The sequence below is a fragment of the Lates calcarifer genome, linkage group LG2, assembly GCF_001640805.2.
Source record: "Lates calcarifer isolate ASB-BC8 linkage group LG2, TLL_Latcal_v3, whole genome shotgun sequence".
In the NCBI taxonomy this organism is placed as follows: Eukaryota; Metazoa; Chordata; class Actinopteri; family Centropomidae; genus Lates; species Lates calcarifer.
In genome coordinates, this window is record NC_066834.1 from 22,139,312 (window position 1) to 22,153,672 (window position 14,361).

At 40.5% G+C, this 14,361-nt stretch overlaps 1 protein-coding gene across 1 annotated transcript; it reads right to left on the bottom strand.

The window, feature by feature from the left end:
* Positions 1-1,261: 1,261 nt before the first annotated feature.
* Positions 1,262-4,726, bottom strand: irx3a (iroquois homeobox 3a). The gene is made up of 2 exons (XM_018667009.2): positions 4,200-4,726; positions 1,262-3,564 (listed from the first exon to the last, which is right to left on the bottom strand). The coding sequence occupies exons 1-2, from the start codon at positions 4,416-4,418 to the stop codon at positions 2,503-2,505; spliced, it is 1,281 nt and encodes a 426-aa protein (XP_018522525.1). The 5' UTR covers positions 4,419-4,726; the 3' UTR covers positions 1,262-2,502.
* Between the last annotated feature and the right edge of the window lie 9,635 nt (positions 4,727-14,361).

Below are 14,361 nucleotides of genomic sequence, written 5' to 3' on the forward strand. Positions count from 1 at the left end.
ATCTTTTATTTGATCGCACCTGATGTTAAAAACAACGACTCAATGCGCTTTCAGAGACAGTTGAGAAGTCCTGTATTCTTCAATTTGAGAATGGCATTCATAAATGATTTTTAAATACTTCACTTATTGCTGAAAAAAAGCCATTTTATGTATTCAGTAAATTTTGTCAGCTTTGTTTTATTGTGCCTTTTTCTAAATATTTGCATAATGTTTATGTCAAATGATTTGTTGCTTGTGACCTCAACTGAAAATACCTCTTTGATTTAAAAAAAAAATAATCTTTATTTAACTTTTGGGGCCACAATAAAGAATTTGCATGTCTTAAAAAAAATCTAAGCCTGCCTTTTGAAGCACTAAAATACTTCTATTCATTCATAGTAACAGATGTACTGCGTTTGTACATCATAAAATCACAAGACAACGGCTTGAAAACACAATAGAAAGACGTAATATTGTGACAGATTTATAAGAACAAAATGTTACTATCGAATTACATATCACGCCTGATGGATAAATTAGGAATGGGACAAAAAGAAGGAAAAAAAAAACAAAAAACCCTGAGACTACATGAGAAGAATGTGTGTGTGCAGCAGAACATGGTCGACCGCAGGAGACTGTAGAGGGAGCTCCAACACTAAGTTTATATAAACTTCCTCTGATAAGGGCTCACACATGCAAATGATCACATCACGGGCAAACAAAATAAATGATGTTATTATTAGTTATACAGCGGACGATATATTACAATTATACCAAAGAGCAGCGGTAGTAGAGAAAAATGTGTGATATATGCGAGCAAAAGCATTACAAATTGAGCGTGATGAGATCTGGGAGTTGCATTGCAAAGCCAAAATCCATCTTTTGGATCAACTGAACCCACTCTGACCAACGATCCTCTACCAGTTATCCATTACCTTAAGTTTTGTTATAGACCATACAATTTCAGAGGAAAATTAATGAAAGAATTATTCATTTTAATGCGACCGTTACGCCTCTATATAAGGATAATCCCACAACATGAATATCCAAATGTATGCCGCAGTACTGGCTAATTAGCCTTAAGTCCCTCCACTATAAAAGTGTGATAAATCCCTCTCGAATATTTACTTATCACTGCGACGGAGGATGAAGTCTGCGCCTCAGGCTGTCCACTGACTAACACACACACACAACAACCAAAACTGTGCAATTCAAGCTGCAATGCACAATAACAGCCACCATCAAAAGCAGCTGTCAAATTACCTCGGCCAAAAACCAACCATTTCTTAAAGTTGCAGCAGTTCATTTATTAGCCAAAATATAGACTTTCTTGTACAATTTGGTTCACAAGTATGTACATATTCTTAACTTTATATACAAAACATTTGAACATCAAATCCTCACAGAACTTACAAAAAGAAAAAAAAAAACTCACAGACTACAGGTTCATACATTATTACATTAGCAGTTTTACACAGGACATGCTTACAATGTAAGTATACAGAGATGTATTATTCTTATTTTACATTCCATATTCAAATTAAAATTTTAAAAAAAGAGGATGTGTGAGGGTTTATGGAGAGGAGAGACCCGAATGAACCATCGCTGCTTTTAGTTGGTTCTGAGGCCTGGAATATACAGGGGTCAACCAAAATAATAATAAAAAAAAGGGATCTAAAAAACACTAATAATAGCCTCATGAAGAGCTAAAACACAAAGTGATATAAAAGTGACAGTTGCCTTTCAAAAACCAGCCTGTAGTGAATTTGCATTGAGCTCATTTGCATGACCAAACAAGTAAGTGTAACATAGGCCTTGATGAAATAACACAAGCGCACACACAGGAAAAAAAAAAGAATAAAAGCTAATGTGGGTAAATATGGCATTTAAAAAAGGAAAAAATGATATGGCATCAAAAAGAAAATTCCCAAATGTGATTAATTGACAGCCTCACTATCTTTGAACTGGGTGGAAAGCTGTTTTTAACAACTTCTCTTCTGCATCCAAAGGCACTAAGATCTCTCTGAAATTGTGACAATGAAAATTAAAATGTATCTACTATCAGAGCCCATCCTCGGTTTCAGTAAATTTAGTGTTGAAAATGAGTTGGTTTAATGGTTTGGTGGGGCTTTATGTAAACCATTAAATCTAAGCACGTGGGCCTTAATATCACATGGATGTAACAATACCAAATAAAGGAAGGGGGGGGGCACAAAAATTAACAACAGTTTTCACCCAATTCCACATTTTCTTAAATGCTTTCTGACGAGGTTTCCATCATCCTCTCGGACATTTTTCAAAGCAGTTACATACACACACCACACACACACACACACACACACACACACACACACACTGTACTCTGTAAGCTATAACATTGTAACACTGTTCATCTGTGTGGCCTAGAGAGAAAAAAAAATCCATGAACAGGCAAAGAAGGCAAGAGGAGGTCTAAAATAATAGAAATGAATGACGGGCAATGGACTAGTGTCTTTGTTTTGTAGTTATTTATACATGCGCGTCTCAGTGTCGGGGACATGTACCTGTGACTGGAGTCTCTGAACTATGACTCTTGTCCTCCGTTTGCCTGCTGCTGTAGAGGGCCAGGCCGGTGGCAGTGGCCTGGTTTGCCAGTCCCAGATAATGATTAGAGTTCAGTAAAGCCAGCTGGTGCGCCGAGAAGGCTCGGTTCGTCCAGTTCTGGATTTTCCCAACGGGACAAGAAGTGATAAGTCTGTGGGGGGCGATTATGGTCTGGGCGGCCGGCCCTGCGGAGTTGCTGCCGTTCATTTGTGGCGATTTGCGCGGATTGTCAGGGGCCGTGGCTGTCTCTGCCAAAGACCAGATCTTTGGCTTTTGGGCCGGGGCAGGGTTGTTTTCTGAGGGCGGCGAGCTAACGGACACCTGGTTGAGTTTGAGCTGCTCCCCGTTTGGCTGGGACGCCTTGATGTCCAAAGGAGAGTGGTGATGGTGGTGGTGGTGGCTGTGGAAGTGCTCTCCTCCTCTCTCCACGTCTTTGCCATCTTTCCCCACAGCCTTAAGAAACCTCTGGTCGGGCCCTTGTAAATCCTCATAGCCGTCAGAAATCTCAGAGTCACTCCTCCCGTCTAGTTTAATATCTGAATGCAGGTCGTCCTGGTCGTCCAAGTCGTCCTTGCTCTCAATATTCTCCGTGTCGATGTTCTCCAGGTCGATCTCCTCCTCGTCCTCTCTCTTGTCCCCCTCCTCCCCCTCGTGATCGCTGCCGTAAACATTCCCCTCTTCGTCGGTGCGGTTCCGGGGGGCCCAGGTCATCTTGTTCTCCTTCTTTAGCCTCCTCCTGGCGTTGGCGAACCAGGTGGACACCTGGGTGAGGGTCATTTTGGTGATGATAGCCAGCATGATCTTCTCGCCCTTGGTTGGGTAGGGGTTCTTGCGGTGTTCACTGAGCCAGGCCTTCAGGGTGCTGGTGCTCTCCCTGGTGGCGTTTTTGGGTCTGGACGGGTCACCGAACTGATATTGGCCATATGGGTAAAAAGCAGGGTGATGGTGGGCAAACCCTGGGTGCTGGACACCGGGACTGTCTTTCAGTTCATACTGAGCACCCTGCAAAGACAAAGAGTCAAAGAGTCAGAGGGATTTATTAGATTTCAAATATGAATACCATAGGGTACTTTGTCTGTAATTCTCCTTCATGCTAAATATAACCACGTCCCACAGAGTGCCATGTGTATTTCCGCTAATAGAACCACAGTTAGGTTATTATTAAAGTGTAAACAAACAAAACGGTTAACGTATTTTTGTCACAACTTAAATCGTTATTTCCGTCCCACAAGTTTCACAACTGAATGAAAAAACTCAACCATTAAAAAAACAAACACTTATTTAAATGCGAGAACAAGACTTAACTTTTGTGCGCGCGTACCCCACCTATACCTGTAAACCTCCCACAGCACATTGCATCATTGCATTAACTCTTTTGTCATCACTTTCAGGAAATTATGTGCCAACAAAAAAAAAAAAAAAACCTAAAGCACGGTGTGTTAATGTGTTACTTTTTAACCACTTTTAACTAAATTTCACAAAAGATTCATCGTCGAAGTTCACTACGGCGCTCCGAAAGTTTAGACTTTAAAAAAGTGCCAATAAGGCTCTCCTAAAGACCCGTGTAGTTTATTTCTTTTCTTTTCAAGCGTGACATAAAAGTTGCGAATGACTTAAGAGAGAGCGAAGTGACTCACCAATTGATTGAAAATGGATATATCGTTTGAGTAAGGGAGAAACGCTCCGTAGCCCTGCGCCGCCGCGGCGAAAGGAGATCCATACATAGTGGAGAGGACGTTGGAGAGTGCGCCGGACGGACTGAGCTCTGTCCCGGCCCGGGCATTGCTGGCGATCCCCTGGCGCTCCGGCGGGTATATCGGTCGGATGTACTGATATCCCAGCTGAGGGAAAGACATGGTGGTAGGAAAAGGAGGGGAAAAAGTCTGCTGCAATCTCACAAAGCAAGGGAATTGCCTCGATATCCACTTTTACAGTGTGAGCATGTGAGCAACAAAAGGTGCAAGCAAGGGAAGTCTATATTTCCTCGGGAACAGCCAGTGTAAACGATCCGGTTGCGCCCCTTATTTCTTCCTCTTCTTCTTCTTTCCACCCTCACTTCCCTATTGATCTGGATGGACTAAGGTCAGGTCCTTACAGATTGCTTTAGATTATTGGGACTCCCTTGCTCAGATTGACATTTCTAGTCGTTTAGAAGCCCCTCCTATTTCTCAAATCTCACCCCTCTCGTACACACCACACACCAACCACCTCTCTCTCTCTCTCTCTCCCTCCCTCTCTCTCTCTCTCTCTCTCTCTCTCTCTCTCTTTCCCTCCCTCCCTTTCTCTCTCTCTCGGATAAGTGCGCTGACGTCGCTCGCTCTTATTTGAATGGGGTTTCAAATCTCATTTTATGGCTCGCCAATCTATTTCATTTGTTATTTGTTCGCGTCTGTCCTTCCACGATTTTTTTTTCCGTGTTAATTCACAAATTTTTAGCCATTTGCACAACAGTAAGCATCTTTGGTGTCAGTGACTGATTAACTTTTTTTTGTCTGCAGTCTGTTTTTAATACACAAATGCAGAGGAAAAGTTTTTTTCCCCTTCTTTTTTGTCGAATTAAATTTGAAAACAGGTCTACAAGAGGAGATTTTTTAAAAGTTAATTCGGGAAGTAAAGGTTAAGTTTAAGACCACTAAAGCCAGTTTTCTTATCAGTGAGAAAGAGTTCACACGCACCTTTCTGAGTTGACTTGAATTTCTGTATTAAAAAGAAATCTTAATAGTCAGATCACAAGCAAAATAGCCCTGAAGACATTTAATAATGGATGTGTTTGTAACGTTGGTCATGCCTTGTAATGACCCCGGATCACAGGTAACACACACCTTTTCTTTTCTTTTTTTTTTAAATCACCACATCACTGGGTGCAAGCTGTGTTTTCTTACACCGGTTTTGAGGTGTTATGGGCTCCTATTGGCCGGTGAATCGGAGTCAATTCAGTCTTTAATTTGAGACTTCAAACGGGTCTCATGTAGTCACTTGACATCAAAGAGAAAAGATGATGATTGGCGCATTAGACTGTTAATGAAGACTAAGTGTAAAATACCAGCAATGATAAGTAATAAACATTTTTAGTGGATTGGGCTGAGAAAATGTTTATTCTGGGAAACTACAAGACTGTTCCATGGAGCAACAGTAAAAAATAAATAAATGAATTAAAAGAATAAATAAGCATTATTATTACAGATGATAATAATAATAATACTAATAATAACGATAATGCGTGAATAAACAGACTGCAGTCTGCAAATAATTTAGTGATTTTTTAAAAAAAATAAAGCCATAAACCACTAAAAACAAAACGATCATCCGGGCAGACTGCACTTGAAGAAATCCATTTGATAATTTTGATGCAACCTGATGTTTCTTGTAAATAATGCGGATTAAAACAAAACAAGGGAGTCAGAATTGAAATTCCATGAATCAATATATAAAAGTGTGTAAGGGGACAACCCTAATCGCATTTCAACCCGACTTTGTACCAGCATCTGTTTTGTTAATCGTTTGCAAAACAACTGCCGAGGTTGAGTTATTACTTCACGCACTTTATTTGAATATGGTATAAGTCTGACTGTATTATTGACAGCGGGATGAAATCTCATCAATCTCAGTTTACTTTTGATAATGCGATCCCGCTTTTCCAAGAACTCTCAACTTGTATAAACCTTTAATCTTCTTTTGAAGCAGATAGTTATCATTGTCTGGGAGGGATAATAGCAGCTGTAATTTCTTATATAGAGCTACCCATAAGGATACGCCTTGTTTCTGTAAAACTCTGTCCTGAATCTGTGTGTGTTCTTCGCCGACATCCACCCCAACCCCGGATTATGGGGTTATTAATTACAGCGGCTTGCTGGTGCCATCCGACCGGAATGGTAATCACTACATAGCAGTCAATAGTAGATACGCTCACACTTTACGCACACACCCGTGCGCGCGCGCAAACACACACACACACACACACACACACACACGACATCGACCTGCAGACTGGGGGGGTCCAGACAGTGAAGTGAAGGGTGGTTAAAGATAAGTGGATGGTATCTGACATTTAGATACACAGCAGCAGAATAAATGTACAGAAAGAAGTGAAGTTTGAGAGGCAAAAAAAAAAAAAAAAAAAAAAAAACACGTCCAAGGAGAGGGAGAGGGAGAGAGGGAGAGGGAGAGAGAGACAACGTGGCTGGGCCGTAATAAACGATAGAAGTGAGAGTTTAAATCTGAGAGAGTCCAGCGAGGTGTCTGCCTGCTGGTGTCCGCTAAGCAGCGCTCCGAGTCCCTGATGGACACGTGTCTCATCGCCGGGACCACGTCGCTCGGACGCCCCCACCCCCCGCGCCCCTACAGCCCCCCTCACCATCCCACTCCACCCACGGCCAAGGAGGACCGTGTCTGATTTATTGCCTCCAACCAAACGCACCACGCACTAACTTAACACTTTCACACCGACCCGGGAAACTGGCGTAGCCATAAAAGCATTAAGACGCCGCTCCCCTCTCTCTCCTAAAGAGAGTCTCAGTAAACAGTAAACTAACCTCTGCTTGACTTCCGTAGACACACACACACACACACTCTCACCGGGACAGGCCAGAATTTAACACAGAAATCACCAGGATAACTGCATAGAGAAATAATTTTGGTAATTTTATTTAGTTGCAATAAATCCTATTATTATTATTATTATTATTATTATTATTATTTACACTTAGTTTAAATTCGTTTTCTTAATTCTTGTGGATGAATGCTGGGAGCGCGCTGGCAGCCAATTTAATTTGTAGGTGCTGTAAAAAGAGGGCAATCATACACGAGTGACTTGAGGGCTGTTTTGTAGAGAGCTCTTTGACGGTAATTATGCAGATGACACAATTTCACATTCTCATAAGCAAACATACACGGCCTATCGCTCAACAGTAGTTTCTTATGCAATACTCAGGGCACCAGCGACACGTCGCAAATGATGAACCGAGGCTCTGCAAAACAGGCGAGATCAAAGGCTTCAAACGGAGGCACTTCAAATTACACATTTGGATCTTTTCCATAACGCCCCAGTGACAAGGGGAAAAAAACCCCCAACACATCTCTTATCACACATGGAATCAATTTTAAGGGAGCCATTGCTGATCAACATTGGTTAATTACGGTGACGAATGAGGATTTGAAAAGAAAACACAATTAATAATCCTTGGATGCTCGTGGTAGTTTGGAGTGTGTGTGTATGAGAGAGAAAGAGACTCCCATTCAGAGAGAGAGAGAGAGAGAGAAAGAAAGATTTGAGATTTCTTGACCTGCTTGACAAACTAGCTCTCATTTTGGTGAGCATTTCTTGAAAGGAGACTTTTAGTCAGAATGCTGTAGTTTGCAGAGTTTGTTTAGACTCACCAGAATCTCACATCTTCAGTTTCATGAGCGGAAACTGCTGCTGTAATTATGATATGTGATATAGTGCAGTGGGATGATTTACAGCTTTTTTCATTATGGTCAAGAAAAGCCACTGGTCAGCTGAAGCCAGATATACAAGCTACAATATATCTGACATCTGTCAGAATGATGAAACTAAATGACAAAAACATATAGGAAAAAGTCTGAGTGTAATTCATAAAAGTGACTGTTGGTATTATCCTGTCTTCTTACAAAGCAATTATTCTTGGCTGTTGGGAATATACATAACTGTTGTTGTTAATCAGAAATGTTCCTCAGCGGGTTTAAACTTAAATCAGAGGGTAACCTAAAAAACTAACTGTGCAACACATTCAATCTCCAAATATGCTCTTTCAAACTCATGTCCCATTAGGGTGAAATAAAGGGCCAATAAATCTTACAGTGTTTAAAGAACAGTGAAGCTTAATCCAATAAATGAATTAGTTTCTAAAATTAATTGTTCTTAGCAGCAGAAGCAAGTGTACTTTGGAAATACATTTAAAGTTTAATTTTTTTACTGTTAGGGTAATTTAAATAGTATGATTTTAATTACATTACACCAACCAATCATGCATATTAAACAGATAGCCTAACTTTGATTTGCATTAGTGGCAAAGTAAAGCATTTTGGAACTGTTCCTCCTGCTCACACCATTTGGAAACAAATTAATAGTCAATGGACTGCAACTTATTAAACTGGGTTATGACAGCGGATCAAAGTGTGAATTAATGCATTACCTTGCAAAATGTTTTACATTAACTTGTTAACTTCAGGGTGTAGGCTACTACTAAATTTAAACAGTCAGTCGTTCAGGCTAAGCACATGGACTGAGTGGGAGATCCATTTTAGATTGAGGCCTTGAACTGAGCTTTGGCCAAACAGCCAGCAGCTTCTAAGTTTTGTACAATGTGCAGTTTGCATAGACATTATTAACTTAAATGTTCTATCTTTAGGCCTATAGAGATGTAGACTATTATATGAACAACTCAGATTACAGAGTGCCTATATATGCCCCAAAATAGTGTATTCATAGTAGCTCTAGGTGCTTATTGGTTCTATCCTTTTTCTATATAATATTCTCTAATGAATGTCTGCCCCATAACCCCAATAAATTGTATAGACTAGCAGTACCTTATTTTTTACTTGCTTCTATATTATTGCTAATTAATGTTCCTGAAGGACATTATATATAATTTATACTTTACCTATGACACACACATAACCTTAACACACATAACTGGGATACTAGTCCATTTTGCACTGGGATACTGGTGGAGATATGCTGAAAACAGTGGGACAAAACCACACACACACACACAACTGGTATATTACTCTAGTTCTAAATTAAAATTGTCAAGACAAGTCAAAATAGTCTAATGTTCTTCCCAGGATCAAGTACTTTTATATGGCCATAAAAATAGTGTATTTCCATGTTGTATTTGTAGTTCAACGTCAGTCTAAACTATTATATGATCATATGTATACTGTATGCATATGATCAGTATAAAATTCAAGCCTGTGTAAAACATGTAAAATGTATAGATACATACATACACTACATTTTTATAGTGACAGTCTAAACAGCACAGATGATCCATAAACCACATCATCAAATGCAACGGATATGAGCTGAATATGTTATCACTTTATATATCATTCATATATATTCAATATTACTATTGCATTGCACCATAGTGGGGAATTGTGGATCAAATCGGCTCTATAATAAGACAGTGCTCACACTGTAGATATTTGCTATGCTTTGCGAGTGCTTTTAACAATGCTGCATGCTGCACTGAAGGTGAGTTGTTTTGCTTTTTTTTTTTGTTTGTTTCCTCTCTGCCCACTCACTCTCACTCCATCTGCTGCAGTTTCCCCTGTATCAGTAACACAAGGCATTGATTTTACGGTAAAGTCACTTTGTAAAGGGAATGAGTAACTCTGGGCCCCACTATCACTGTATTACACGGGTATGGCCCACGTAACAAGATGAACATTGATTCAGCATTACGGATGATCGATAATGAAATAAGTAACTTCAGGGCCAAATTAAAATGCAAGCTGGCTTGATGCTGCCAGGCTCTGTGAGAGGTGACGGCAGGAGGGAGGGAAGAAGAGGGAGGGAGAGGCAGAGTGAGAAAGGGGGAGAAGAAGACTACAAGCTGCTGGCCAAAGAGAGTTCCCTGTATACCATGATGACAGTAATTTCAGGGTGTTAATGATGATCATAATGACAGTGATAGCTGTGGTGCTCTCAAACACTAACGGCACTCAATATTATTATTCAGTTCAGCTTGCATTACTTTAATACACTTACCAAATATACATTGTATGTACAGTATAATGTCATTCCAGCACAATTATATTTTATGGAACATGTGACCAAATTCCAGTCAAGTCACTTTCAACACAAAATATTTTAGCTTAAAATCTAGAACCTTTTCTAAGTGTGTCTTAAATCATATAATTAAGAATGAAGGTTATATAACATGGCATTGAATACTAGTTTTATTTTCCATTTACACCAAATGTAAATTGATTTGGCTGGCCTATTTATTTGAAAATAGTAACTCACCACCTGGCATTCAGAGGAAATGTGACATATATATCATAGTCCCCTTGGTATCATCGTAAGCCATCAATGATACAGTATATGACATGGATGAATGATTTGTTGCCCATAGATGAAGGAATTGAAATAACAATACTTCTTTCTTTCTTTTATTTAATTAGTTTATTTGTCATTGTCCATTGAGCAGCAGAATAATCTGTGTTGCTGGCACCCTAGATGCCCTTTCAGCATTTTCCTTGATTCTTTTACAGTTCATATTTCTCGTACAGATTAGGCACAACATACTACCTATAGATAACTACTCAATAAGTTACACAGTTATACAGTTTCCTAGAGTATGCACATTGTTCTACTCTTCCACTTTCCCAGATTTGCACTGACAGTCCATGGAGCCAAACCATCATCCATCCATTCACAAAGTGGCACATCCTCAAGGAAACACCAACTATTTACCATGTCTATCCAACAAAAAGGCCTATCATAACCCATGATCTGTCTCTCTCTTGAAATCATAACATGGTTTTTTGTGTATTATGGAGTGTCTTTATCCAGTGGTAGCCAATCATGCCCTTTCATGGCCTCACAGCTCGACACTGCGGCCAGACAAATATCAGTTTCCCAGCACTTTTGGCCCACTGAGCCAGACAAAGCCTCAGTCTTTCCAGCTGTTGCTGCTGCTGGTTTGAGGCTGGAGAAGAGGCAGCTGTACCAACATGGGTGAGCGGAGCCTCCTCATCTGTGTGGTGGCCTGGACTTTGCAGGGGGTGCAGTGCAGATAGTAGGTGGCATGGTGATGCATCCAAGTCGGGATTTAGCCCCTATAAAGCAGAGTCTTTCTATGATGCTACAGTGTCCATGCATAATTGAAGATGGATAGTTGTAGAAGACACTGAAGTGACTATTTGGTTGCATTACAAGTCTGGAAAAGTTGACTGTATCAACCATGCCGACACTGGACTGATGCCACCACTCACATACGCAAGCCATGATAAAAGATAAAGAGGGTTGAGAGACTATTACATTATATTACATTACGATTACATTACAGCGGAAGTGTTTTGACCACTCATTTGTAGCATATGAATTATCTATGTTTATATTCTACTTGGTTCCTCATATCAATTTATCATTTTAAAAATGTACTTGTCACGGAAGCATGCAACCATATTAATACCATTCCTGATCAGTCGGCCACTGGTAAAATCGTGGTAAAAATGTCTATTGATTATGTGGTGCCTCCTGCAAAAATCAAAGACATTAACAAGCACCTAACAGGAAATAACAACAAGACTGTTTAGGGAAGAAATAAATGGTTATATTTGAGTTAACTGTCTATAAATCCATCTGTATCACGATTTTACCCTTGTGAAAACTTTCAAGTCATTTGTCTTGGATTTACAATTAGCATTTCCTCATTAATTATTTACCAAGCGTAGCAGAATTTGTTCTTTTTAGGATTCAAATAGGATTCAGTCACTGTGGAAGAACTGCAATGTTGTGACAGATTTTGCTTCCCATCCAGTAAAAAACAGCAAGTCTCTGTGGTGAAGTTAAGCAATTATTGCAAAGAGAGAGCTGTTGGGACAGAGGGGAAAATGCAAAAATACTTCCCAGAAACACTACTTTGTGACGAAGGAGCTGCATTAACAATGGCATCATGAGAAAATACCTTGTGCCTCCTCACTGGCATCTCTGTCACCTTGTATTTCACTATCTAGCACTCCATTTTCATGAGTGGCATCAGCAGAATGCATGAGAGCAGATCCTGTGATAGTATGGTTTGGAGGTCGGTGGGTGTGGACCTTGCTTTTATAATCAGCCCTATTGAGTGGCTCAGCATGCCAGTGGACTGAGGTCAGAGGAAACTACAAGCAAACACTTAAACCTCAGCAGGGCAGCTTTGATAAGGATTTACCCACCTAAACCCTGCACTTATTAATGAAGATGGTGCCAAGCAGTGAGTGACACACTACCTGTGAGCACATTTATGTTTATGTCTTGTGTGTGTGATGTGTGTGTATGAGTGTGTACACCCACATACAGGTGTTATCTTAGCACTTGAAACACACCATGTTATTATTAGCCCATTATGCTTGAAACATCAGCTAATAAGCCCAGGTAAAACAGGCCTTAATGACTTTGAGGATGATGGTGACACACTGCTACGCTGACCGTGCACAATGCATGCATGTTACCACTGTAAACAAAGGCAAGTTGGCGAAGCTGTACCTGTTTAATCAAAAACATGGAAACAAAGCCGCTGAAACACTTTTTCCAGTTTTCAGTTTGGGCAACTCAGCATTTTTTTTAAGGTTTGGGCTGCATTGCTTCCTTTTCATTTGCATCCAGCTATAACTGTCTGTACTTTCAGGGAAGCTCTAGGTGACAGGTGAAAATGAGCAGATGTTCACTACTTTTTCAGTCTTTGGTGTGCTTTTTCTTGTCATTTTGGGTGAGAGTAGATGTCTATGGATTGGTGCACTTTTTGGCCCTTAATCTGCTGGTGCCACCAACAGCTGTCCCAGAGAAAGTTAGCATCTATCCAACATTAACATGGCTATTCATGGTTCCCAGAGGATGCATCATGGTGTTGTTGGTGACCCATCACTTGGCCCAGGAGTTGTCATAAAAATGTTTTCAAAGGAGATTCTTAATCCTGAGAGGATAAACTTATTAGATTTTAATGATTTCATGAGCTTTTCTTTTTTCTAGGCACAATTTTTGTACTTTTGGATCTACCACTGGCTTAAAAGCTGTTCTTCACTCAGTCCACCAGTTTCAGATTTTAAGGTGTAACAAACACTATATCCTCCAGTGTATGCCAGCAAACAAGACAAACAATTCCGAACAAACATGTCTTTCAGTCTTGTTTGGGTTTTGAATGCATGTAAGCTCATGCACGCACGGCTATACATGTGCACTTGCAGACATATGTGTATGTATGTGCATGCAAGTGTGTGTGTGTGTCTGAGCCTGTTTGTTGTACAACAAGCACTGGAGCAAGACTGGACCCAGCTGTCAGGTCACCGCTGTCACAACCAATAATGATTACCCTCTCCCTGCTCCTCAATTCCTGCTTCATAACCACCAACGCAGGGGAGATCCGCCCCTTTTAGGAGAACAATGCATCCATGAGTGGGCCTCATCATCGCCCACGCCTATTCTTATCAGCCCTCTGAGGGCCCACCAGACCCCATCTCTCTGTGTGTGTTTGTGTCTGTGTGTGTGGATATCTGCTAATCTTTGTGTATCTGTCAGATTTTTCCTGTGAACACTACTGGCCCAACATCCCCAGACCCACAATGATTCCAGTCCTTCTGGCACTGGCAGATTATATACCAATCAATATATATGGACTGCAGATTGTATAAAGCAAAAAAAAGCAGTCCGCCCTTCAAACGATGCTCCCTCACAGTTAAGTTGACATAAATCATGAAGCGAGTTATGTTCAACTTCTCCCTCGCATTTTTCATAATCCATGACTCCAAAGGACAGAGTTCAGCCCACATCAGCCCTCTCAAACCCCTATCCACCTCTCAAGCATCCACATTAGCAGACTTAAACAATATGTACATCCCTCATCGGCATCATTTGGTGGGATTGGGTCGAGAGCATATATTAAAGAGGCCTCATAGGCTGTCAGCCTTCCCTGCAATGTCTAATGAAATGAGCACCCCAGAGCAGCAGTGGATTAGGAACACAGGCAAGAGAGTATATATTCATGTATATATACACATGATTATATATTGGAAAAATGTCTGCATGCTATTCCCCAGGTCCCTTTAAGCCTCCTGACCGGCAAAGCATTCAGG